The sequence below is a fragment of the Pithys albifrons genome, chromosome 7, assembly GCF_047495875.1.
Source record: "Pithys albifrons albifrons isolate INPA30051 chromosome 7, PitAlb_v1, whole genome shotgun sequence".
Lineage (NCBI taxonomy): Eukaryota > Metazoa > Chordata > Aves > Passeriformes > Thamnophilidae > Pithys > Pithys albifrons.
This window is the reverse complement of record NC_092464.1, coordinates 40,572,248-40,599,216: the sequence shown is the minus strand read 5'-3', so window position 1 is coordinate 40,599,216 and position 26,969 is coordinate 40,572,248. Positions and strand designations below refer to the sequence as shown.

General features: G+C 38.8%; 1 protein-coding gene across 1 annotated transcript in view; it reads right to left on the bottom strand.

The window, feature by feature from the left end:
• The window catches only part of CMC1 (C-X9-C motif containing 1), a 49,938-nt gene extending 23,699 nt beyond the window's left edge, over window positions 1–26,239 (bottom strand). Inside the window, exons 1-2 of the mRNA XM_071561124.1 lie at window positions 26,156–26,239; window positions 14,005–14,097 (exon numbers count right to left, since the gene is read on the bottom strand). Of these exons, the coding sequence (XP_071417225.1) occupies window positions 14,005–14,097; window positions 26,156–26,180 (118 nt within the window). The 5' untranslated portion in view covers window positions 26,181–26,239. The remainder of the gene's footprint in view (window positions 1–14,004; window positions 14,098–26,155) is intronic.
• Window positions 26,240–26,969: the final 730 nt, after the last annotated feature.

The following is a 26,969-nucleotide window of genomic DNA, read 5'->3' as shown; positions in this document are numbered from 1 at the left end:
ACATGGATTTGATGGCAGAGTGAAGAGGACAGATTTCCCAAACAGTATTTTGTTTTAAAACCGCTTAAGTTTCATAGTTACTCAACAGATGGAGTCTATCAAAATGAATTTACACAATAGTATTGCTAAAGCAAGAGCATTCTTTTCCACATCATTCTCACTCCCCATAAAGGACTCAAAACTTTCTCAAGTTGTTTTGAATGTATAAGATTAAAAAAGAAAAATCCATCACGCATACATGTATATGCTTTTCCATTTTCCTAAATGAGGAATAGCTTTCAAAAGTATGGGGACACCTGTATGACCACGAGAAAGCTGAAGAACCATTAGTATTGCTACTCAACAGTCATTAAGGATTGTTACATGTAGATAATACATAATATTTTAAACACAGGACTTTTGATAGAAGTCATGGAAGACATCAGAGAAGCTGTGAGCTCTTTTAGAGCCACGTTCAAGATTAGTTAGTTAATTACTAATTGGGTGCATGGCCAAACTTCGCGAACAAAGATTTGGGAAGGGCTCTTCCCATGTGGGTGTGCCCTTCCAGCCTGTGCAGTGGATTTTTTAGGTGAGTTAATTAGTAATTAAATCTTTGGTTTTGTAGCCCCAAACAGTACACATTGTTTTATATTCTTCTTTTTCATACTCTATGGAAAGCAATGGTAAGTTTCTGCTCATTGACCAGACAGATGTTGCAGTGCATTAAAATAACTTCAGAAGATTAACATTATGACCTGGCAGAATTTTACCCTGAAATTCCCAGCAGGCAGAAAGAATATGCCCAAGTGAATCCCTGACAATCACTGTGCTTGTCCTGCTGCACTGGGTCTCATTCAGCATGCCATGACATGTTTCTTCAACCATGTTTACTTTTACTTTCAAATATCTCCCTCACTGAGAACGTTTTCTGCACACCCAGACTTTGTGCAAAGCTGCATTGCCAGGGTAGGGAATAGGATGACACACAGGACAGGCATCAGTCTTCTCCAGGTTTCTATTCTACAGCCACACCTGGGATGGGTATCATGGACAAATTAATACCATGCAAAACCTGTAACACATGGGGTTTCTGTATTTAGAAGCTCAATTTTCTCAGCCATGTTTAGACTACACTTTTGTTATGCTTCTTAAACAATGAACAGAAGGCACACTCTAAGCTGGAGACTTTACATGCATTACGAAGAAGCATTAAAAGAAAACCACTCAGAAAACACATGCAAAGAAATAAGAAGAGGAATCAGGACAAATAAGGAATGACAGAGATTATTTACACCAGAGAAAAATAAAGAGTACTTTTCACCACTGGCTTTATGAATCATTTTGACTGGTCTGTCAGATTCACTGTAGAAAATTACCACACCAAAGGCAGGAAAAAGAGTAATGGGCAACAAAGTTTCAAGCTGCAGACTGTGGTCACTCTCATTTACTAGATATCATTTTCTTCAACCTGAAAGCACTACTTCTCTCTGTGAATTTCATGTCATTTCTTTACATCACAACATTAAAGTCTTTAGGGTTTTGTGTTCTAAATTATACATGCTCCTAAAAATAACTCTGTAATCTCAGGGTTCAACACCTTTCCTAAGCCATTTGAGGAAGACTCTGTGGGAGAAACAGTTTTCCAGGGTGGTTACTGAACAAGACACTTATTTTTCTTTTTTCCTTTTGCCTATTTAAGATAAATCAGATCATCCTATTTCTTCCATTTAAAGTGCTGCTTTTATTCAGACCACTACCAGGAATCCACCCAATCTCTGAGAACATAAATTCCTTGATATACAAAGAAAAGTTAGTTTAGGCATTAAACCCCCAGATTTGAGAAAACAAAAAGCGTTCTTTGAAAGGTAAAATAAAACTAATTGAAATAGTCTGTCTAAGAAGCTGAAACATTAATCAGATTGCAGGACAAACACAGGCATACTAGATATGACCCCAAGAGATGATGGACCACTAAAGTGTCTTCTAAAAGTCCTTTCCAGTCCTGCATTACTTTTATGCTTGATAAATATGCCCTCCAATGCAGTGGTAATTTTCAGGGGCACTCAGGTTTGATAATCATTTTATAGAACCCAAGTTCATGCTTTTGAATTACAGTTAGACCAACCTACATTATTGCATCAAGTAGTCCTGCTTTCAACTGTCCCCTATGTCTTCCCCCATTATACATTTTCTGTGCATTTCCCACATATTAAACCACAGCATTCAGGAGATCTTTTTGCCAACATAAGCTGTCTCCCTAAAATGATTTTTAAAAGGTCTGACAACCTACAGCCACAGGTGAGATTACATCTCAAGCCACAGCTTTGCAGTGCTTTTTTTCACCGACTCCATGAGCATCCCATTACTGCAGAGAGTATGGGATACTCCTGTCGCTAAGAAATAAAGCAAGACCTTTACCAAGACTGGCATGCAAGTGTCATGATAAATTTGCACACATAAGCAGGCTGTATATTTCATGCTTCAAAAAAGACTATTTAAATATCCTTGAAATATGTTATTGATCTGAATGCTTGAAGGGTGTATTTAGTTTATACTGAAGAGGGAGAAAAAGAAGAGTTACTAGATACCTCCTTGAGAGGTTCTGGATCAGAAAGAGACAGAAAGGAGGTTATAAAGTATAAGACTTTGTGGGTAGTAAAAGTCATGCAAGGAAATCCTGAACTTGCTATTAGAGATTCAAAAAAAGAGAAATTACAAACTAAAAGACACCTTTCTTTATTTCAGGAAAAAGGTAAGGGAGTAGATCCCTCAGTACCACAAGTGAAGTCCCAAATTCCCTCAAACTATTTCAACTTCTTTGCAATACAGTGGATAGATACCAAGAGAAGACTCTGTTCACTGCATCCAAGGGAATTTCCATGCACTGGTCTTCTACACTAACTTCTTCAGAATTCCTAATTTAAGTTCCTTTCCTACTCCTTATCCTAGCAGAATGATTACCTTCCATCTCTTACATGACTCCTTTCAAATTTTTTCTAGTACCCCTCTCAAATCCAGGATGCAGCAGCTAAACTGTTTTTCTTGTTCCCTGATCATAAATTCAAAGTCTCATCCACACCTCCAAAACTCCGTGCAGCTCCAGCATCCCTTGACCATCCCCTTTCCCAGCCTCTGACTGGCTCTGCAGCTCTTGATTCCTCATCCAAAATACCTCTCACCTTCTGTCCTATGATTACACTTCCCCTAGAGGGGTCTATCCTGATCTTAAGCAGCACACATTCCAAGGGCTCTTTTCTGCACAACTGTTAAAAACAAAATTCAGAGGGGTGACAGTACAGCACAAGTGTTTTATGAGCTTTCATTACAGCACCTTTTACTCAGACCCATAAGTAGAACACTCTTCAGAACACAAATCCCCTACTCTTTTTCTATGTAGCACTACAGAGACAACTACTGAAAAGCAATTATACAATAGCAACAAAACTAATTTTGGGTGTGGGACAGAGAAGGATTATTTTTTTGTTGTCATTCTTAAAAGGACCTGAAAAATAACGTACAATAACATAGTTTTACTCAAAAACAGACAACATTGTTCCTACTTTAAAAAAAACCCTTGAGCATTGTCACTGTTGTTACCACAGGACCCATTAACTTCTACATCAAAGAATAAGTGCCAGAGGGACAACTCACTCAATGTAAGCTAAGCAATCTTTAGAACTACTGTTCCACAAGGAAAAAGAAGTTTAAAATGTTTTCATCCCAAAACAGGATGAAAATTTGAGATTTCATCAAACACACACTGATTGTTTCTAGAACACCAAAAAGCATGAAGAACACTTAGAACACCACATCTTGTCGAAAGCATATTTGCCAAACTGTAGTTCAACTCTAACCTGTATTCCCCTATCTCCTGATAAGACCTGTGACTCCTGCCTTTTTCACAGGATCTGTTGATTCTTAGTATTCCACATTAAGATATGTTCAGCAGGTACATACAGCTCTCCAATCTACAGGAAAAAATGGAGATCAGAACTACAAGTCTCATCATGCACTCATAAAATCAAAGCACATGAGGTGAAACCATAACTCCTATCCTGATTCCCATTTAGCTCAAATGGAATTATAACTTTGTTTCAATTTTTGTGATTTGGATAAGAAATTTTCTTTGGCAAATACACTTGCCAACTTCATGTGTTTTCTAAAGAATGGTGGACAGAAGCTTTCCCCCATTACCTTATGCTGAATACAAGTCAATACACTGCTTGTAGGCTCCCTAAAAGCTCACTATTTACTGTATTTCTGAATACACAGTAGTTACTTTTTGACCAAACAAGTTGTTTTCCACTGCTGAACTTAATCATACCTACACAACACATTCTGACTTCAACTGTTGAAAAATAACCTATTTTCTGTGTGCAAGTAACCTCAGGGTAATATTCATAATTCATACACAACATAAATATTTATATACTTGCAATGGGAATACAGCATGACCTCTTAAAAGTATTAAGATTTATTTACACACAGTGCTAACTGTGTAACTGTTGAATGTAGTATCTAAGAGAGGTTTATAATCCAAAACTGCAAAGCAACTACTTAATACATCATTAAGGACATGCAGTTAAAGGAACATTTACTGTAAGTCACGCCACTAACAATGCATTGCTACATCCACCTACGCCCCAGTAACACCTCACTGCAATACTCTAATACAGTAACCATAGGTTATCACCACCATCAATGGAATGAATACAAAAAAACCCTTACAGAATCCCATCTATGCTCTCCCTTGCTGGCAGGAAGAATTACTGACACAGAATTAAAATGTGTCAGCTGGGAAAGAAAATATGAGATCAGTAAATACTGTATATAACAACTGGGAAAAGATATTAGTAAGTGGCTGCAACAGCAACCAGGATACCCTCCCCCTTTAGTCAGGAGAACTCTGGCTGCTGCCCTGTGGCCACTCAACTCACAGGGCTCTCGAAACAATGATCTAAATACCCCAAGATTTGTAGCTACAGGCAAGGTTGAATTCCTCTGTTTTTACAGTTTGTGTCACTCTGACCTCACCACAACCTTAGGACGCAGAACCAGCTATTCAATCTAACAGCACAGAGTTTATCAGTGGAGAACTGGAAATAATTAGAGCAGGTAAAAGGCATACACAACAGTATTAGTATCCTTCATGAAAAAAAAAATCAAGAAATTATGACAGCGAAGAGACTTTTACACTTTTGTCATTACTGGACAAGGAATTTCCAGGTACAGAAGACAAATGAAGACAGAAAAATGTGCCAGATTTAATGGACAGTTTGTCAGGGAGTAGCAGAATGATCCTGATGCTTCATTTCAAGTTCAATTATTCCAATAATCCAAGACAAGATACAATGGGACAAAGCAATTCAATTTTTTTGTTTCTTTATATACAATTTAAGTACTTCCATTCCGCTGACATTAAAATACTATCAATCCATAGCCTGAAAGAATAGGTTTTCTCCTAAAGCTGGATCATCTACTTAACACCACAATATAATAACTGTACCTCATCGTAAGAGCTGCAAAAGAAGCAATCCTGTTGTTCAACTTTCAGCAGTTCACTTGGTGAGTGCTCTTGTCATGGATATTACCACCATGTACTGCAATAATCCAAAACCACACAGACATCCTCTATTTAAAACCAGCATTTGTTAAGAACATGTAATTAATCTGGGCTATGTTAATACATTTATGCTGGACAGGGAAGTCAATTTGAAATTTAGGATCTTAGCTGAAAATCAGTAAAATTTGTAACTTGAGAAAACCAAATTGCAAGACTGGACAAAATACAGGTAACTTCTTGAGGTTCTTATCTATGAGCTCTGAATTACCAACATCACATACATAAAAATCTCTACCAGGTAAGAGAATCAAAATTAAGACAGGGCTTGTAGGATATGGCAACCTGGCTGAAATTGATATTCATTAGAGTACTCTTTGCATGAATAGGAGCATTTGGACTCTGTGGTCTTTATCAGAGCCCCAGCTGGTAATGGTTGAAGGTTAATGCCTTACCCCATTCTGTTCAATTTTCTGTCCTAATTAGCCCTCCAAATCTATAGCTGTGAGCACCAAGTGTCTGTGCTCAAAAGAAACTAATTAATGCTAGCAAATTAGATCAAGTCCAAAGATCCAACAGCCAAACTCTTAAATGCTCCTTGTTAATAGGAAGTGTAGCTGTCAATAACTGCTGTTGGTGACTATAATGAGGCCTCTTTCTTTCATTGAAAGTGATTTCATTTCTCTTTGTCCCTGAAAAAGCTGTTCCATTCCCTAATAAATAAAAAAACTCCACAAAACTAAGTTGCTGTGGTAAAGCTAGAAGTCTGCCCCATTTCTTGTCATCAGCTGGTTTGAAATGACATGGAGGGTGGAAGAACAAAAATAACCAAACAGGACAAGTTCTCTCCCTGAACATCCATCTTCCAAGTACTGAAAACTAGTTAGAACACTTAAACTTCTATCACCAAGCAGCACAATATGCCTTCATATTTATTTTCTGTAAAATCCTCTATATTAGCTTAGGTTAGTTAATGCTGTTATCATTTAAAAAAAAAACCCACAAGATCTAGAATCTCATTTCTTCAAATTGTAATTTATATATAGCTGTTCTCTCCACTCAGTTTGCTGGAGCAGAGCTCAATATACCATAATCCCTCTAGAGGTTGTATTAATTCACATAGTTAAATGTGATGAGAGTAAATGTTCATTGGAAACATATAGCGCTGAATAATTTTTTTTTCAAAATAAAAGCTATTCTGTGCAAACAAGATCATATAAAATTCAGCATCTTACTCTTGAGAAACACTAGCCAGAAAAAAAAGGACATAGCAATTTATTACCAGTGCTAAATACAGCTGTACACTACCAAAACATCTAAAACAACTGAAATAACTAACAACTGCGTAACATGTACAACATAATGTCATATCTGTTGCTTCATACAGGGTCATAAGGTCATACACAATATGACTATAATGCACTTCAATATTCAGATAATAAACACAGCAACAGCGAATAACAATTTTCTTCCATTCTTCACGTGCAGTCTTGTTGCTGAATTGAAACTATGCTCTCAAATTATCCTTCCTCTCAAGAAAACGAAATTTCTGGTAATAATGCAGTATTCTTTTTTCACCCTCAAAGCAGAAGGCTATTCTGGTTATAAAAATCCTCCCATGTAACTCCTCAAGCTTTCCACCAAACTGAATAATATGTACATGTAAGCAATTTCTGGTCACAGCAGTTCAATTAAAAAAAAGGTACCAGGAGTGGTCACGTTAACTCATTGGTTCTTATCAGTCAATTGATCTTTCTGCTTTGGTCATCACTGTGTTCCCAGACACTCCTAAAACATGAGAATTTAAAAAAACAGTTGTAAAGACTATATTTTCACAATGAGGCAAAGCAGATGAACAAAGTTCAGTTATAAGTGGTGAATTTAGTTTTCATTTGCTTCAAGACAATAAGACTCACCAAAATTTTTAAATGTGAGCTGTCATGTAATTTCCCACTACTATCAGTCTTAGTATCTTCCAGTGTCAGCCTAAGAACCATGACTGTAGGTACCAACACATTAATACTCCCCCAGCATTCAGCAAGGGTTTGAATCAATTATCAGAACTTGGCCTGAAATACAAAGGAAAGTGAGCAACATCAAGCAAAACTTGCTAAGTATTTCACACATTTCATTATCTGCATTTCCAGTAAGAACATATATATAAAAAGTCTTTTTTGAAGTAGGAGTATCTAAAGGTGTGCTTGAGCATTTAAATGTGCAGCATCACATGTAGTTCAATCAGAAATTTCTTTGGGTTTATGGACCTTGATATGTCAGGTGTAAGGGTCATGGTCTAGAGCAGGTGGCCCCTGTGGGGACAGAGATAATGTCAGTGACAGGACTGTTGAGTAACTGCACATTATCAAAACTCTGGTTGACACTGGTCATGCTCAACTGTAGAGAAGCCTGCAGTAGTGTTGCAAACCATCATCTTCACTAAGTATCAACATGAGCCCTGAGGAGGAGAGGGCTAATGGGAAATCTGGAGAATCCGAGGGTGGTTGCTTGGAAATGTCCTTTTCCAGCCACACTTTCTAAACCATTTTTAAAGCCTTGCCAAGTATCATGAGCTGTTTTCAGCAATGTGACTCCAGCTGCTTTAATTACACAGCTCCTACAGACAACAGAACCAAGCAAAAGTAACAGTTTATTCCACTGAAGGTCCTCAACACAGCAGAGGTGGAAATATCTTCCTCATGTCTCCTTAATAAAAAAATTTGAAAACTAAATTTTTAAAAAAGGACAGAAAAACTTGCCATCTTGGTCAAATGGATGTCTCCCACAATATGCTTCAAATAAGGAATGGCCACACCATGTTTCTAATGGCAGAACAAGGCTGATTTGAACTATCTGTTTCTGTGTTCACCCTGAAAAGCAGGTAGTTCAACTTCCTACTTGAATCCTTGACCCTTACAAATGAGTTTCAGTTACAGAAGACATCTGCAAGTCCCTCTTGGTGACCTTGAAAGGCTCAAATCCAGATGATGTACAGACAACAAATTTCAGAAGAAAAAAGTTCAGAACTAAAACTCTTTGTCTCTAGAGCAAGATTGTTCTTCTCCCAGGAAAAAAAGGCTGTGAGGTTTTGGACAGCAGAAAAAATGCTTTACAATACAACAAATACACAAACCCTACACAATAAATATAATATAGAATTCATTTCATGTCTGACTCAGTGACCCATTAGTTTCTCAATTCTTTTTGAGAGTCCAAACCCACATGTCAAAGTCAGTCAGCTGTCAGTCAGCTGTTTCTATTTTCCAAACCAAAAACCCAAAATTAAACCAAACTAAGTTAATAGTCCTCCAAGTTTGCATATTTCTGTTCCCAACAGTTCTTCTCTACCCAAACCCATCAAGTTCAGTTTCAAAATTGGTAACTTTGAACAGCAGAATAAGCAATCTCAAGAAATTGGACAAACTTTTCTGTAAATATGATCAAGATCAACCAAAGCTCTTGCAGGTTTTTTTGTAAGTGTCTCTAGATTGAGAGCTGAGAGCAGTAATGGAAAGCAAAGCTCAGTTAGATGAAACTATAGAAGGTTTGATATGCTTAAAGAGAACTGTTTTGATGAAAAATTCTAACTCCAGGTTCCTGAAATTTGCTATAACTTGCTTTAAAGATGTTTACTCATATTTAAATGTTACAACTGGAAATCAAAGTCAAAAAGTTGGTAATTCCACAGGAAAACAGTTTGCTTAAGAAATTATTTCATAAAAGCAATGGACAAGGTAATGGCTAATAAATGTTCCTTTTAGTTACTTAGGTTTGAAATAGACACACTAATGCAGAAATGTATGAATATAGTATTATTTCAGGCAAATTCATGCTACAGTTTGTAAAAATACAGTGAAAAGACCATGTCTGTCAACGTTGTTGGGGTTTTTTGTTTGCTTGTTCTTCAATGACTCTTTTTTAACTCCTGTAGGAGCACACGATTTCACACACATTCAGTGCAGAGTTACGAACACAATAAAGCATATTTACATAACAGTCATTATAAGTTGACTAGTGTTTCCCAGAAAGTATGTCTAACCAATTTAATAAAATTACTAACATCTCCATCTTCACTGAGAGTGACTGAAAATCTCAAAACACATAAAAATTATTCTGAGTTTGAGAGATAAAAAAATTCTTAAGAAACATGCAGCACACAGAAGAACTATACTGGAACAATTTGAAAAAAGTTCTAAGAAAATTTAAATAATCTAAAGCAAAATTAATCCAAATATAATCTAAGTAAAATATGGTGAGACATAATACTTAATTTTTCTTAAAAATTATCAGATGGACATATTTTCATGGTTATTTCATCCTTAAACTACTCTGGTAGGCCAACAACCAAGCACAGCAATGGGTCACCCACTCAAGCTGCACACTGGGGCAGCAGGACCACTTTTTCAGTTAACAAAACCTTTTTTTTTTTCTTTTTTTTTTTTTTTTTCATTTTTGTAACCCATGGGGTTTCTTTTCCCTGGACAGCTCCTGAACACGTGCTGGACAGGCTGTCATTACTTGCATTATTAGCGGTGATAAGCAGACAGCTCTAGGTGGTATAGCTGCAGGCTAAGGTAACGGGCTGGATGCAGATGGACCCCTGTGCTCACGCAGAGCACTATTGAATGTATGGGGGCTCCCCATAGGGACACATGTGAACCCAGCGTGATGAAGCCAACTATAAAGGCCCCCACTTGTGGAATAGCTTTATTTCCTATATTACCAGTGCATTTACCACAATTTCCTAAAGACAAAACGAAACAAAGGCATATTAATAGGAGTTTCTCAAACAAAATTAACATAACGCAGAACAATCCCACACTGAGAGCAAGTCAAACGAGTAGCTACAGCACTTGGCGTATACAGCTCCATTTCACACACGTGTGTACACTCTGTGGCACACAAACCACAATGCAGGAGCTTTGATTACTTAATTACACAGCTTATAATTGTTTACAGCATGAAAAGCATAGCCTATTCACTCTGATTAACACCTATGCCTGTGTACTAACAAGACAAATTTATTCCAAAAATAGTTTCACCATAGATTTTAGAGATTAGTCTCCTGTTCACAAAACCACTTAAGCTTCATTTCCTGTGGTTTGGTCTCTCCCTTCCATCCAGATACAAAGGTATACAACAAAATATCTAAAGCGGTGCTACCACCTTTTTATTTTTAATAGAGGTATCAGTGTGGGGTTTTGCCTGCCTAATTGATCAAAACAAATGTTGCAGAAATACTCAGTTTCCACTTCTAACTTCCATGCAATTTGATCAAAGCTGGCTTTCAGGTGACAGAGGAATGAGGGGAATACAGATGCATCCACAAACCTCATTTTTCTAGAGACTTTTGAAAACTGAACTCTATACGGGAGAAAGAAATTATAGTTTTGCCTAATATCACAGAAAGAGAAAAAACATAACATTTGGCTTTAAAATTTATGGAGGCAAAAAGATGAAGAAGCTGCAAGATAATAGTCTACCACTCACAGCTCAAGAATCTCCAGTACCAGTTGCTGCCACAGAAAATGAAGATGCTGAAATCAGAGTCCTCATACTACACAAAGAAAGTTCAGGGGAGAAAAACACATACACAATTTCCCTTTGGTTTACCCTCAAACAATATTATACAAATAGCAAGCTCTCAGAATATTTTTAACTAATGTCTTCTTTAAATGACTCAGATTACTGCAATTGCTTTTCATCTTCATTTTTCACCCTAACAGGTATAGAGGTCAAAGTAAAAATTATTCAACTATCGTTCATTAAGTCCTCCTGGCAGCATTGGAAGGTACATGTCCAGTGATGCCACTTTCCCTTGGCAAATATTCCCAGCTCTTTTCCTACTTACTCAATGTCAAAATTACTGTAGGACTATTTTTTTTTTGTCTTTTGAAGAATCCATAAGAGCAACTGCTTAAAAATACACTCGTCCACTTTAACTAGACTTGACTCCAAACCTAGTGATAAATGTCTAGATGCCTCCTTGGAAGTTTCTTAGGTAATAATGAAACACAAAAAGCCACATGCCATTGGGGAAACAATTGTTCTTCCTGCCACGGTAATAACAGCTGAAATAATACAGGGAAAACAACGTAGCAACAAACTAAAATTCACTCCTTTGCCAGTAAATACTGTTGGAAGATTGACAGAAGACACTGCTGAAGATATGAAGAAACGAGTATTAGAAAAGTTACACAGTGTGGGAGGTTTGCTGTACAGTTGGGTGAACAGCAGTTTGTAACTTCTCTCAGATTGTGGCATTTGCATGTCAATAATTAAATGCACAAAGACCATTTCTTTTTTCTTTTCTTTTTGATGAGCCACTAAAGAAAAGTGGTACTGGAGAAGATACATTCTCAATAGGAAATGGCTTCTTGCATAAAAAACCAGTGTATTATGGAAAAACTGCAAACATATCCACTGATGGAGCAGCTGCTTTGACTGGAATAAAAAAGGGATTCCAGACCAAGGCTACAAAGAGACAAGAAACTACATCACTCACAGGTGAACTATTGCAGCAAGGCAGTTGGAGCCAGGAGTGCACAATTGCTACAGGATGACGTGGTAACCATAAAAACAAGCCCTTCAAACAGGAGCATCTTTACCAGACTTTGCAGCAGCTTTACCAGAGGTAGTAGTAAGATGGGGAGGCAATGAAAATCTCCAGCAACACGTAGAGGTTTGCTGGGTATCCTGTGGCAAAACACTCCAGGGAGTTGTCAAACCTGACACATTTTTCTTTTACAAAAAGACAAGTGTTCCAAATTTGCTGACCTTTTCGGTGATGACAAGTGGCTGTGAGTAATTTTCTACCCAGCAGTAATTTCCAAAATCTAAACACTCAGTGTGTCTCTTCAAGGTGAAGATAATGTTTTAACAATGAGTGAGAAAGTAACTCCTTTGCAAAAGAAATTTGGGCTTTGGAGAGAGCAGTTTGAAAACAGGTGTTTGGCTATGTTCCCCTCATCATGCAGTTTGTGGTTTGGTTTTATTGCCAAATGCAATGTGAGCGTGTCACCTACAAAAATCTCTTACCTCTGTACACTTTAAAAAGATAGAAACAGAATTTTCTAACCTGTCAAAAATCTTCCAAATGAGAGTTTCAGTGGGTTAAAAACATAAATATGCAACACCTCCCAATTAAATTTGAAGAACAACTGATTGATGTCAAAGGAGATGGTCATTTACTAGTCCAATATTAAGCAGAACTTTTGCAAAACTTTTCGACGGAATTGCAAAAATGAGTATAATGTAGTAAGTGCAAGAAACACTACTTATTCTATTGGGATCTATGCATCGTTGTGAGGTATCTTTTCCAGCTATGACACCCATTAAAATCAAGTATTGTAATAAACTGAACTTAGAACCAGACCTTCAAATTCCTGTATCACAGTGTTAATGAAGATTATAAAGAATATTAAGTCATATAGATCTCAATACAAAATACTGCTGTTAATAGTAAGCTTTTCAGAGCACAAGGTTTTTTGACCACTGGTAAACAGCATAAAAATTACTTTAAAATATTGTTTATTTCATCTTTATTTTGTTTCATCTTTTTAATTTCTATTTTTATGTTTTATAGCATACATAACATATAAGTACATGGTACATTTATATAACTTATAAATAAAAATACATATATTTGTTTTTATTGTGCACTTAGAAATTTTTTACTGATGGGAATACATGATCAAAAAGTACTGATCTAGATGGCCAGATGTAAGTGCCCTCTACTGAAAGCCTGGCACTTGTATAGAATAATTCTGCAGCCTGATTTTTTTTTCCATTCTTACATCTCTCTTATGGCAGCATTCTTGGCCAACTTGTGTGTAAGTGGCATCACCCTTATGGTATTTCAAAAAGCTCCAGATTTCTTCAAGAAATAAATGGACACTTGCAGAAGAAGTGGTGATACCACTTAAAAGATTTATTGTCCAGTACTCCTCAAAAGAAAACAAAACCAGAAGCAGACTGCACCACCCTATTTCAATGTCTAATAACACGCACGTGTTTATGTGCACGTAACATTCAAATACTGGGGCAGGGAAAGGATGTGGTTGGTTGGGAATATTTGAGCAACTATATCATTATGAGAGAGTCCCTAAATCAAGGCTCACATGAGGCAATTCTGTTCATGTAAGTATCAAATATTACATACAGGAATACAATAACTCGTGTTGCTCTGTCACCGCACAGTCGAGACTGACATGTGGAAAGTTTTGCGTTAATCATACTGAATTCCACGGCCCTCGAGAACAAGTCATTTTGGAAAATAGTCCACATCCCCAAGCAGCCAAAGCTAACACAGCAGATTTATATGCTTCAATACTGGTTTCACAGTGAACAGATAGGATGCAGATTACACATACTAATTCTCTGACTACACAACTTCAAAAACAAGGATTATATTCAGGGCACAAAAGTGAATACATCTGATCTCTTAATGAGTATTTGACTCTTACCTTGCACCTTATCTGAACACAGCTCCTTGGCTCGATCCCTCATTATTTGTGGAATCAAAACATCTTTTTCTACATGTCTCAGCTTAGAATTTTCTGCAAGAGTGAAAAGAAAGATAATTTTGAAAAAAAGATTTGCATTATCTTTACATCAGAGAAAGTCAATCTAAAGAACAGATACTAGTACACCAAAACTGTCACAAACAGCAGCGGAAAGTACCATAGAAGGGTCACACAGATCAAAAGGATGGAAAGTCCAAACTCTAAATTTGCTCAGATACAAATATGAACAATACCCTGAACATTTCTATTCTGCATAATATACATAATGAACCAAAAATACAGAAGAAAATTAGGGCAGCACATTTTAATTTCTGCCCTGCTAAATAGAAAATCTGCCTACAGACAGCACAAAGGTCAATTACTTTTATTTCAGGATAACAGTATTTTTCTATGCACATTACCTGTATATACTTTTCACTCACTGACACTAAGCTGAGAAACATTGCAATTAGTAGGGCACAACCTAAAATTCGTATTGGCAGGTGGAAGATTTCAGTTCTTCAGAACAAAATAATTTTTTTAATGGAGGATTTTCATTGATAAATCCAAATGCTGCCTGAATTCTGCACTTAAAAAGTACAGTTCCGGTTTGCTTTCAGTTGTCTCCAGAATTCTTGAACACAGCTAGGGATTTAGAATAAACAACACAGACCATTTAAAAAAAAATACTGCATTTCCAAACACACTTTTTTCAAAACAAAGGATGAGAATTTATCACACAACTTTTAACTTTTCAGCTTCCGAGCTAAAAACCCTTTAAAGGACATTTGTTCAGAACACTGTATAGTCCAATGCAGTTATACCAAATACCTGGTTTTCATCTTCAAATGCACTTCTTATTTTTCCTTTGATGTCAATATTACATTTCAGTATAGCATCAGCTGGGATGCTCACATTATGAAAACTCTATTGTCAGATACAGTTATTTTGAGTGATAATCATTTCATTTTAAATTGCTTATTAAAAAAAGACTAAATAAAAAAGTGCAATGTTTTGAAACAGGAAAGAAGATTTCCTACAGTAGTTCCCTACAGCTTTCAAACACTAATTTTCAGAGCATTTTTGGCTACTTCTACATCAAAAAACCCAACAGAGACTAACATTAGTCATCCTTAAGTCATCACCTTTTAATTTTACTAATTCTAAGAGCTTACACAGTGTTGCATAAGTGATATTACTAGTGGAATCTGGCAACAAACAGAGGATTTTAATGAGCAATATACAGAATCTGAACTAAAGATTTACACTTCAAAAATATCTTTCTTATAATATCTACAGCAGGAAAAAACCACCAAGGTCTATTCTGTAAACATGACAAAAATACTAAAAACAAATAGGTCATGACTAAAGATTTGCCTCTATGTTCTGATTTTCATGAGATAAAATAATTACTAATATCCTTCATTTTAACTTTTGCCAAAATATCAGTACAACTACTGTACCAAGCATTTAACTTATTACAGACAACACAAAGCTGGTCAGAAAACTTTAAACATGTTTTTTAAAAAGGACAAATCAGTTCAGCTGAATGACATGGCAGGAAATGGCACCACCAAGCTCGGTGCCTCAGCTCTGCTCAGTTCAGTCACGGCAAGCTGGCATTGCAGCCTTCCTGCCCTCTCTCATCCCTAGGATGCTCTTTTCCCGCTGCCCACACAGATGGGCTCGGCAGCCCCGTGGTGAAGCTAGAAAAATTCCCCTATCCAGTTTACTACATAGCTCCAAAATGACCTGTAAGAGGGAATTGCGAGACACTAGGACAAGAAGAAAGACTGAACTGTCATGAGCACCACTGGCTCAAACTATAGACTAAGCTTTTGCCCATCCTTTCTTTTTTAAACTTAACTTGGCTATGTTGGTGCATAAGTAGGCAGAATGACCCGTGAATGTGGATACAGTTCAGCAAGTGGGTTGCTACCTGTCACCAAAAGGGAAGTTCTGCCAGTCCCCCATTGCCCTCACTCACTCCCATCACATCAGCAGGTTTATGCACCTAACCAGACAGTGAGAGACCAGGTCAAAAGAGAAAACCAACTCAAATACATGCAAAGAAGTGCTTCTCAGCTGATTTACACCTTGGAGTAATTAGATCTACCTATCTACTTCCAACAATTAGCACCATAGAATAGCCTGAGTTGGAAAGGACTCAGAAGGATCATCAAAGTGTGACTCTTGGCTCTGCACAGGTTCAACTTTTAGACCACACGGAAATGGAGCAGATCACAAAGAAGTCTTTAAGGCCGAGGAAGAGCAGCTGGGCCTCCCTCACTGGCAAAGCTGGCAAGAAGCATCCATGGTTCCCACAAGGTCAAAGCACAGGGCTCCAGAGCAAGGAGCAGCTACCCACTATTGAGACAGAGGAGACCTGGGTCTGAAGGCTAGAAAGGAAACAGGACACAAGGCCATCTGGAAAAAAATGAACAAACAAGCAAGAAAAGAAAAAGAAAACCAAAAAGAGAAGGCCTTCCTGTTAGCTCAGAACAGTCAAAAAGGATTTTTGGGTTTTATCTTAGCTTACACATCCAATTTTCTGTTTGATTATTCAAAAGGAAAGGCACATAAGACTGATAGCAAGGAGTAGCTATACTGGTGTTAACACCAGCTCAACCAGAACCACGACAGAGCTGTGCTCGAGGCAAACTCCCTCCTTTTAGTCCCATGTTGTCAAACTTGCAGAGGCTGAAAATGCAGGAAGGAGAGGGCATATCAGGACACTGGGCAGCATCCAGTAGAAAGAGTGAGAAGAGAGTTACAGCAGTAATTCAGAAGTACCTATTCAACAGTATAAAAGAAACAAGACTAAAGCTGCATCTACAAACTAAGCTACATCTTTTTTGAAGAATGTTTGTTGGGAAGCATCAGTTTTAATTCTTTTTTATTATTATTTTACAAATTTTTGTCTTTACAGGATTTTGCATTTGTATTTTTCAATCAGAAAATATTTAGTGCTTAATAATGGTTGGATTTGATGATGTTAAAGGTCTTTTCCAACCTGCATGATTCTGTGAAAAGCCTAAGCATTTTAAATCATCTTCTAAGTTTCAGGCACCTGTATGCAACTACGTCTCCAAATAGCTCAAATGCAGACATTCACTTTGGGCAGTGTTGTATCTACTCATGACTTCCAGCTGTGGCATCTTAAGTATTTGAATATTATTCCTTGAATCTAAACTATTCATTGCATTACAGTTACAGTGATTTTCCTCCCATGATCATGAGACACTTTACTGAAGTTAGTATCCCTAGCACTTATACAAAATACTAAAGAAAAACAAAGCTCAAATATTAACAATTGCAGACATAAGCTAAAACAAATGTGTTCACATACAAAGTAACTGCATTTCTGATCCTGATGCACAAGTGCTTACAAGATCATCATCAATCCAACCTAACCATCTCTGCAGTAACATATACAGCAAGAACATTCAAAGAAACAACACGTCAGGAGCAAGACTTCATCAAAAAATGAGGCAACCACGATATAAAACCATCAGTTCCTTTTGCCTTTTTTTCCACTATATTACAGACTTATTCTAATACCAGATTTTCTGCAGAATAGTCTCTGTAGAAGAATCTGCATTTCAACAGTATTATTCCTGTTTTATCTTCAAAACCCTATTCCCAGACAAATAAGAAATATGTTTCCTAAGTTTGCCCTCTGCATTTGAAAGCTGATACCTTTGGTTCTCACCTAGATCCTCAACACACTTTTCCTGGTCTTCTGGGTAGGGCTCTTTGAAATGATCATGGCCTTTGGCCACAAAGTAAACCAATAAGAACATGTTACCTCTCAGCTTTCAGAGGTCAGACAAATGTCAGCAGCAGCCCTTCCTTCTGCCCCTGCCAGCCCAGACCCAGGCATGTTTGTCAGAATACTTCAGTCCTCTGAGATTCTACCTTACTTTCTGATGAAATTCCCAAGTACAATCAAACATTACAAGGGACAGATGGACAAACACAAACTGATTAAGTGAAGGTTATAAAACACAGTAAAAACTAAGTATTTTGTAAAAATATACATAGAAGTTAGACAGAATTAAAACCAAATGCTGCCTTGAAGTTGTTACATCTAAGTCAATAGCCCCTTGAAAATGTGAATAAGGTGACATTTCAAGATGTGATGAAACTACGGAATGTGTCCTGAAGAAATAGGATCTCTTTCCCAAATGGATCAGCAGACTCCAGAATGCTACTCATGGGGACAAGGAACAGAGGACAGGACAAAGAACAGTTTCAGAAGTTATAAACTTGCAGTAGCCAGGAAAAAAACCAGGGGTGAAGCTAAAGAAAAGGGAATATCTCTGTGAAACAGAAATTGTTTTCCATAAAACCTCATGACACTGTAAAAAATTGAAGAAAGGAAAGAGATTACTAAACTGGGAGATATCCCTATTCAGCAAATCGCTAAGAACACATTTAAGACTTCTATTTAAAAAAAAAAGGCAAATGAAATCTGTGCATTTTAGCAAATCTCAGTGCTTCAAATGTTTCTCTTGCAGCATACAATATGTAGGGCACAAGACTACAATTTTAATAGCTTTCTGTGGTTGATTAAAACCCTCAGCTGCAAAAGCTGTTCATTACCCTGGAAGGCCAAGAACCACAGTCGTTCAGTTTAGTGGTTTTCATAATTTTTGTAAAAATTACCAAAACACAAAAAATTAATATGCATCAATAGAAACAAGAACATCCCAACCACTAGAACACAGCAAATTCACTCCATATGGACGCTGGGAAAACAGAAGAGAAATACTCTCCTGGCTTCCCAGCCTCTGAGCACAGGACCCGTGAAGGCCTTGAGAACAACACATGCGCAGTGTCGATCTCTGCTGTAGGCAGAGACCTTTCAGAGGACAAAGAGAATGAAATACAAAGCTGCTCTACAGTCCTAATAATGAAAGACACTGTAGCAACTTGTCATACTCATTAAAAGACTATTACAAACAGGGGATACCAAGACAGAAGCTGTCCTAGAAGAGCATCCTGGGAAAAGTCATATCATCTCCCCTCTTCATTTAATATGGTTAGTAAATGTCTTACCCTTTAGTTACCGTGTCCTGCTGGTACCTGACAGCTCTCTCAAGGCTGCAGGTGGCAGGGACACAGATTACTCAGTAAGTTGAGAAAAAGTTGAAATCTACTCAACTCAGATATTTAAAGAAGCCTCAAACCTCCTGCATCCAACAGAAACTACATCAAGCAATTCCAATAACAGTCTTTGAAATGTGCATGTCTAGCTATATAACCTATAATTTGGATTTTCTTGTTCAAAAAATGCTCAAGGTTGTTTACTTATCCACCTTCAAAAAATGCTCAAAATAGTAGTTCAAATACTATAGCTATTTAAGTAAGAATCACAGTACATATCAAAGACAGAGAAAGTTTTAGTAACTTTATAGCTTTTTATTAGCAACTGTTACATCTCATGTTTTTCCTGAAATCCTAGTTACATCAACTTTAAAACATCACTTATGTTATTTGCTAGCAAAAATGCTGTAGAAAGTACAGTCGAGGTTCCAGAATCCAAGTTAAAATGTATCATTCCTCAAAATATATAAATTTCAAAAACAATCACTTTATTTTGGGAGCTTGGTTGAGAAATGTGGAGTCATAAAAGGAACATTTTTTTAATACATCTTACTATTTTTTTTCTACTAGCTGCTATCAAAAGTAAGCAGTTGTATTGTAAAATGCCTTTCTCTTTTAAGAGAAGAAATAAAGCTTGAGAAAGTATTAATGAGAATTTCAGCAGTAGAAATAGCAGAATTATTACAGTGAAAGTGAAGAAAGCCAAGGGAATACAAGCAGAATTCCCATTCTGTAACCTACACCACATTTAAAGAAGTTGTTTTCCTGGAAGGGATGGTCTTATGATAGGTCTACTGAAGCTTGAGTTTACCAGCCATTCTCTCATTTTTTCCATATGCAGACCTATAATATACACAACACCTGAGATGTCTTAGAGAACAAGTTCACAGCTAAGTTACAAAATTGCATTAATCTGGGGGACTCGGTTATGTTTCGTATAACTTAGTAAAAATAGTTTCTGTGTGGTAAATAATTTGTTTCTTTCCAACATTTTGTTTGAAAACACTTGCCTATGAGCTAACTATAAACATACACTGAAATTGAACACTTTCATTAATAACAGAAGGAGCAGCACAGCACTCAATGCAGGCTTAGTGACAGACATTCATCAATCAGACTACTGGCTCTAGAGCTTAATATTTTTTTAACAGTGTTTTGAATAAACAAGATAATCAGAGCTTATTACTCCTCCAGGAAAAGAATGCATTCAACTCAAAATTTTCATCTCCATTATTCTGCCTAGCTTATTCCCCTTGCATTAAATAAAAATTAACAATCTTACATTATTACCTTACATGTGAATACATTATTACATGTATTATCTTACATGTGAATAATTTATATCTACATGCATCATAAAAACTTATGCAGAAAGCCTGTATCACTGAACCTATTATCAGCTACTCGAAACCTCTGTTTGAAAACACTAAGTCACAACCATCAGAATAAATTCATTTAGAGAGAAGCCCGCTAGTCATGGGAGAAAAAAGATCTTTCTAAAATCTTAAGGTCTTTTCCTACAATTCTAATTTGATGTATCAATGTAAACTTTAAGTATGCAATCTTGTAGCTTCGGAGAGAGCTTCTGTGCCTTTACTGACATGGAATTCATGGGGTCAAAGTGACAAGCACTTTCAGCATCCTGCTTTGTAATCTTGGTCCCACAAAAACCCACACAGAATCCTGTTAAAGGTAAAGGATTTTATCAGTCAAAAATATCCTGTGTGAACTGACAGATGATGGACCAGCACCAAACACCTTCATGCATACAAGAAATGCTACTGAGTTTAGTAATTTCACTTCCACATCAGTGTTTGCTTATAAACTAGAGCCTTAAGTACTTAGTTTCTACTAAGGCCTTAAAGTATGGAAGGACAATATGAAATGACAGAAGTGTTATAATCCAAGTGAAACTACCTATGTGATACCATGAAACCCCGATTTAAAAGCAAAAGAAACTGATCAGTGCAGTTCTCTATGCAGCAATCATTTTTTTCTACATTAAATGTATATGAATAAATTTATTTGTATTTAAAAAGTTCCAGATTTTGAGATCTTTCTAATACTGACATCATTTTAAATTAAGATGGAGTACAGGGATGACAACACCAGGGAAAATTTACAAAGCTTTAACTTCTCACCATTCTATCATCACCTCAAAGTCAATTTTCACCTTTTTCACTGGCTGAATTTATTATGTTACATTTTGCTTTGGGGCTCATGTTTCTGCTATATGGCAGTACTGGATTATAAGAATACTATTTGCTAAAAGTGAACAATGGCTATGTATAGAAAGTCTGCAATATCTAGAAAGAAAGGGAAGGTAGACCTGGCAAAGCAGACTTTTTTGATAATTACATGCAGATTGGAAATGCTCGTACATCTAGTGAGTAATAAGTAAAGCCAAGCAGACACAAGGAGATATTTTTACACTGTTGATCACACAGCAAATCCAGTTACAGGGCCTGAAAATTAATTACAGATTAAGACTTAAAATATTTACTACTGGAAATAATGCAGACTCATTAATGCCTAGCCTGTACTATTGTTCAAGTATGACAGACCTGCCAGTTAGGAAAACTTAGGGTGTGAGCTACCTATAGAGGAAATACCTCAGTCCACCTCAAATCCCATCTGACAACAGATGAGAACTCCAGCCAAATGCACAAAACACGGAGTCAATAACAACCAGGGCCATGGACTGACGAAGGACTAAACTAGCAGAGACAGCCCTGATTCCATCATTGTAAAGCTTCTGAATGCTTCACTTGGTAACTGATGGAAAATCCTCAATATAACTTTCTTACACAAAGACACCATGCAGCAGTATTTCAGCAACCAAATCCACATTTGGCGGGTTTTCTGGGATGCTAAAATATACTAACAGCACAGACACAATTCAGTTCAGATATAGGATATGCCTCCACACCTTTTAAGTCAAACCCAAGCTTCTGAGTGCCTCTTGTCTGAAACTAGTCCCAAGTATACAATCCCTTCTTCTTCTGTGTCCTTTCTAACAGCGGATGTTGTCTAAGAATTTACTGCTTACTTCCACCTGGAGTAAGAAACAAACAAATGTCCTGTACCGCAAACCATCTGAATTTTATAATTCAAACAGACCACATAAAATACAGCTAAGGAGTGACACCACAAACTGTAATAATTCACATCAGAAACAAGAGATGAGTAACAGGTAAATCTGAAATAGGAAGAGCAAAGTACCCAATATCTGGAAAAAGAAGAGATGTGGGAAAATCTAATAACCAACAAAACTCCCCAGTTATCACATGAGATGTTAACAACTTAAGATTTCCCACCACACCCAATATCAATCAGTGGCTCCTGTGCTACACAGTCCTTTTTACTAATTTTCAGGTGCATTACAAGGTGTACTGAAAAACAATGTAAATCACAATTAAAAGTTTCACTTAAAAACAAATTTATCCCAACTCCTTGACAGTTTGAATATGCAGCTCTTCAGCCACACTTTTTAAGATAAAATTTACACCTTTCATTCCAAATAATGAGTATCACACAAAAATGAAGGCAGGGCTTTTGAATATAGCAGGACAAAATACCATTCTTCCTGTATTTTTGTTTTATTTCTTTAACTGGATGTAAGGATGTAGAGACAAGAAAAAACAATGCCTACCTTTGACTTCTGTACCTCCATAGTTAATGAACAATCACTACATATAATACAAATGAGTGAAGATATGATCAAAACACACCACTGTTTTTGTAAGTTCCAGAGGTTGAGGTGCTCTGACATACACACAAGGCTAGAAACCTTTTGGTTACATTAACACAAGAATTGCACATGTTATTCTGGAAATTTATGTTATTAATCACAAAACTTAATTAAAAGAAGTTTAACTAAAAGCTGAAAAAAAACAGCTGAAAAGTTATTTTTCCTTTTACTTGTTTATTTTTGCCCTTTAAATCCAACATCACTTTATCCCCCATTATTTTATCCTTTCTATATTTTGAAGCTGTTATTTCATTCCTTTCAATATATTCCTCTAGCTCTGGTCTTAACAGTCCTTGCTTCTCTGAAACAAGTCACAACCACTGTGCAAGCCCAATTTCCTCCTTTCACTGAAAAACTGATGTTGTACCATGTTAGCAACCTAGATTTCCAAGACAGTAAGAAATAGACATTTTAAGTAGCTTAGCAAAAATATTAATTCAGTCTTCAGCTCCTCTGCTTTTAAGTTCCATGTACAAGATAGGTACCAACACCTGTCTTGTGTATCTCAGCCGCTGACAATGACTCCACTCTTCTCTTCACCCATCTGTGAATCCTCAACTAAGGGTTGAGACTTCACCATCTGAAAATGACAGATATAACCCAGTGCACATTAAAAAGAATGGCCCCTACTACTAAAAGCAGTACCCTACAGAGTCTTGGAAGTGGTGTGTACAAAAATCAAATTCAGTGCTGGACTGCTGCACATTCATTCTGGAGAAGGATAAAACAAAAAAAGTGGAAAGTTTTCCTAAACTGGGAGGAGCTGTTGACTTCCTCAAAGGCAGAAAGACTCTGCAGAGAGACCTAAACAAATTAGAGAGTTGAGCAATTACCAGCCATGTGAACACGGTTTAGCACCTGGGATGGGCAGCTCTGGATATACGTACAGACTGGGGAACAAGATGCTGGAGAGCACCACTGTGGAAAGGGACCTGGAGGTCCTGGTCGATGGCAAGTTGAATATGAGTCAGCAGTGCCCTGGTAGCCAGGAGGGGCAACCGTGTCCTGGGCGGCATCAGGCAAAGCATCGCCAGCTGGTCAAGGGAGGGGATTGTCCCACTCTGCTCTGTGGTGGCCTCACCTCAAGTTTGTGTGCAGTTTCGGGCACTACAATACAAAAATGATATAAAGCTCTCTGAGAGCATCCAAAGCAAGGCAACAGAACTGATGAAGGGCCTAAAAGAGAGGAAGGGCCTAGAGCCCTAAGAGGAGCAGCTGAGGTCACTTGATCTGTTCAGACTGGAGGAGACTGAGGGGAGATCTCATTGCAGTCTACAACTTCCTCATGAGGGGAAGTGGAGGAGCAGGCACTGACCTCTTCTCTAAGGTGACCACTGACAGGACCTGAGAGAATGGCATAAAGCTGAGTCAGGGGAGGTTCAGGTTGGATATTAGGAAAAGGTTTTTCCCCCAGAGGGTGGCTGGACACTTGAAAAGGCTCTCCAGAGAAGTGGTGACAGCACCAAGCCTGCCAGAGTTCCAGAAGTGTCCAGACAACGCTATCAGGCACATGGTGTGATTCTTGGGGATGTCCCGATCAGGGCCAGGAATCAGACTTGATGAGCCTTGTGGGTTCCTTACAACTCAGGATAATTTATGAATCCATGAACATAAAATTTTGTGAACAGATTAATCTACCAATTTATTTCCTGGATATAATTACTTAATGACACAACCACAGCTTCTTTCAAAACTGTGCCTGTCAAAAAATTCCTCCCATACAAATCATGACATAATTCACAGGTTCTACATTCTGAGCTTGATATTTGCTTCCTACTACCTGGAAAAACCATGAGAATATTCGTGTCTTTTGTGACCATGAAATGAAGTATCAGTCACAGTATCAATTTACAGAACTGTGATTCTCCCTCTTTTTTCTCATATATGAGCAAAGAAGCAGTTAGCAATGATGACACTAAAACCTACCGCACCAGGGCGTCTGGGTTAACACCTTACTAATATGAACAGGGCAGCTCACACCTCTTGCAGCTACTGTTCCAGTTTCTCTACTACCTCACTTAGACATCTCTGCTTTTAGTTCACATTCTGAGGTTTTCACCAGAGCCATAACAGCCAGTGACTGATGGGGAGCAGGGGGAAGGGAAGAAAAAGACACTGGATAACAAGGTAGCAGATTTAGAGAGAGGTGTCAGTAAGCAATGCCACGGCTCAGCAGATCCATCTCAGTATTGGTGTCACACAGCATGTACCCCAAGTACACCCTCAGCAGTCCTACCACAGCTAACATACACCTACAACATGGGTTGGGAGGGACAGAGGAGGTCATTACATACATACATGGGGAAGCAGAACGCTGATGAACTTCAGAGTTTGGAGCCATCCTTTTTGCTCTACACTGAAATCACAACAGGTTGATTTAAGCTAGTGTTACAACTAGGCTTTTTCCAAAGGACAGCTAGGAAGTGAGTTACACTGCAGACGAACATCCACCACTTGAAACACAGCAGTAAGTTTTATAACATTTTCTTAATTTAGAAACAGATCCATGCTTAGTGAATACAATCAACAAACCCCGAAACAAACTCAGACCGTGACTGCTCTATAAATGCCCTGTTTGCAAGGCCTGCAGAGCCAGGCCCAGGACAGGCTTCTATCCGAAACCAAGAGCTTGGCCTTGGCCAGCAACCTTCGGCTTTTGAAGAAATAGCACCGACCGAGGTGCACAGCCACGACCAGCTACGAGTGTCTCAACACCTGATACCAGCTGCAGCCTGCCCATACTTTGCTGGGCTCATTCTCGGGAGAAATCACCTTTTACCACACCAGGCCGAAGGTACCTGCCCCAGGGATTTGGGGCAGATGAGAGAACACTACGCGCGTGTAAAGTACACGTTTACACTCCCTTCTGCGCACACGTGTCTACAACCACTCGGCACACGACCTTAGTAACATGTAGCCCAGGGCCACATAACCTTGGTGCTTGGCCTTCTGATTCCTTCCGCAGCCGCACAGGCCACAGCAGCACCCCGCGGGCACCTCGGCTCCGCGGGGCTGCCGGAAGTCGCGGAGGGACAGGAGGGGCGGCGGGAACCCCACGGAGGGTGGGCCGGAGCCCCTCCGGGTCCCCCTCCCCGGAGGGGCCAGCACACAGCGACAGTAGGTTTCCCACAGAAAACCCTGTCGAGGCGGGCGGCGAAGGGTGGAAGCGGGAGCGTGTGTGTGCGGCGGGGGTGCTGTTACTCCGCCGCCCTGCTCATTCATCCATCCATCCTCCCTCCCACCCGGCCCTACCTGCGGTACCGGGGGGAGGCTCCATCTGCGGCCCCGCTGCGCACACTCTCCGGCCCGGCCCCGCCCCTACGGCGCACGCGCGCTCCTCCCGCGCCCCTCCCACTCCGCCCCCGCCGGGCGCTCGCGGGCCCCGCGCGCCCCTCCCGCGCCTTCCGCTCCGCCCCCGCCGGGCGCTCGCGGGTTCCACGCGCCCCTCCCGCTCAGCCCCCGCTGTGCGCTCGCGGACCCCGCGCGCCCCTCCCGCGCCTTCCGCTCCGCCCCCGCCGGGCGCTCGCGGGTTCCACGCGCCCCTCCCGCTCAGCCCCCGCTGTGCGCTCGCGGACCCCGCGCGCCCCTCCCGCGCCTTCCGCTCCGCCCCCGCCGGGCGCGGGAGGGGCGCGGGGGGCTAAGGGTGTTTCAGTCCATAAGTTGTTCTGTTCCCTTCAATTAGCGCTTCCCAATCAGGTGGTAAGGGATCCTCTCTCACGCTTCGGTGTCTGTAGGATCACGTTCCTGCCGCAGCTGTGCGGGTGAGGGGAGGGATCGAGAAATTTACTGTCCCACCTGAAACTTATTTACGAGCCTGCAGTGTATTTAACTAAGCAGTGTTTAATTATTCATGGCGTGAGGCGAGGCTGGCCACTTTGGGAAAGAAAGCATGGTATAAAAAGAATTTGAATTAAAAGTTACAAATTGCCATATATTTAAAAACCCAAGAACGTGATTCGGCAGAAATAAATTAAAACACAAGGAGGCATTTCTGAAATTCAGGAGTTGTTTTAACAAATACAATGCAGGATTGTCAAAAAGCCCATCCTCTTTTCCCATCTTCAAC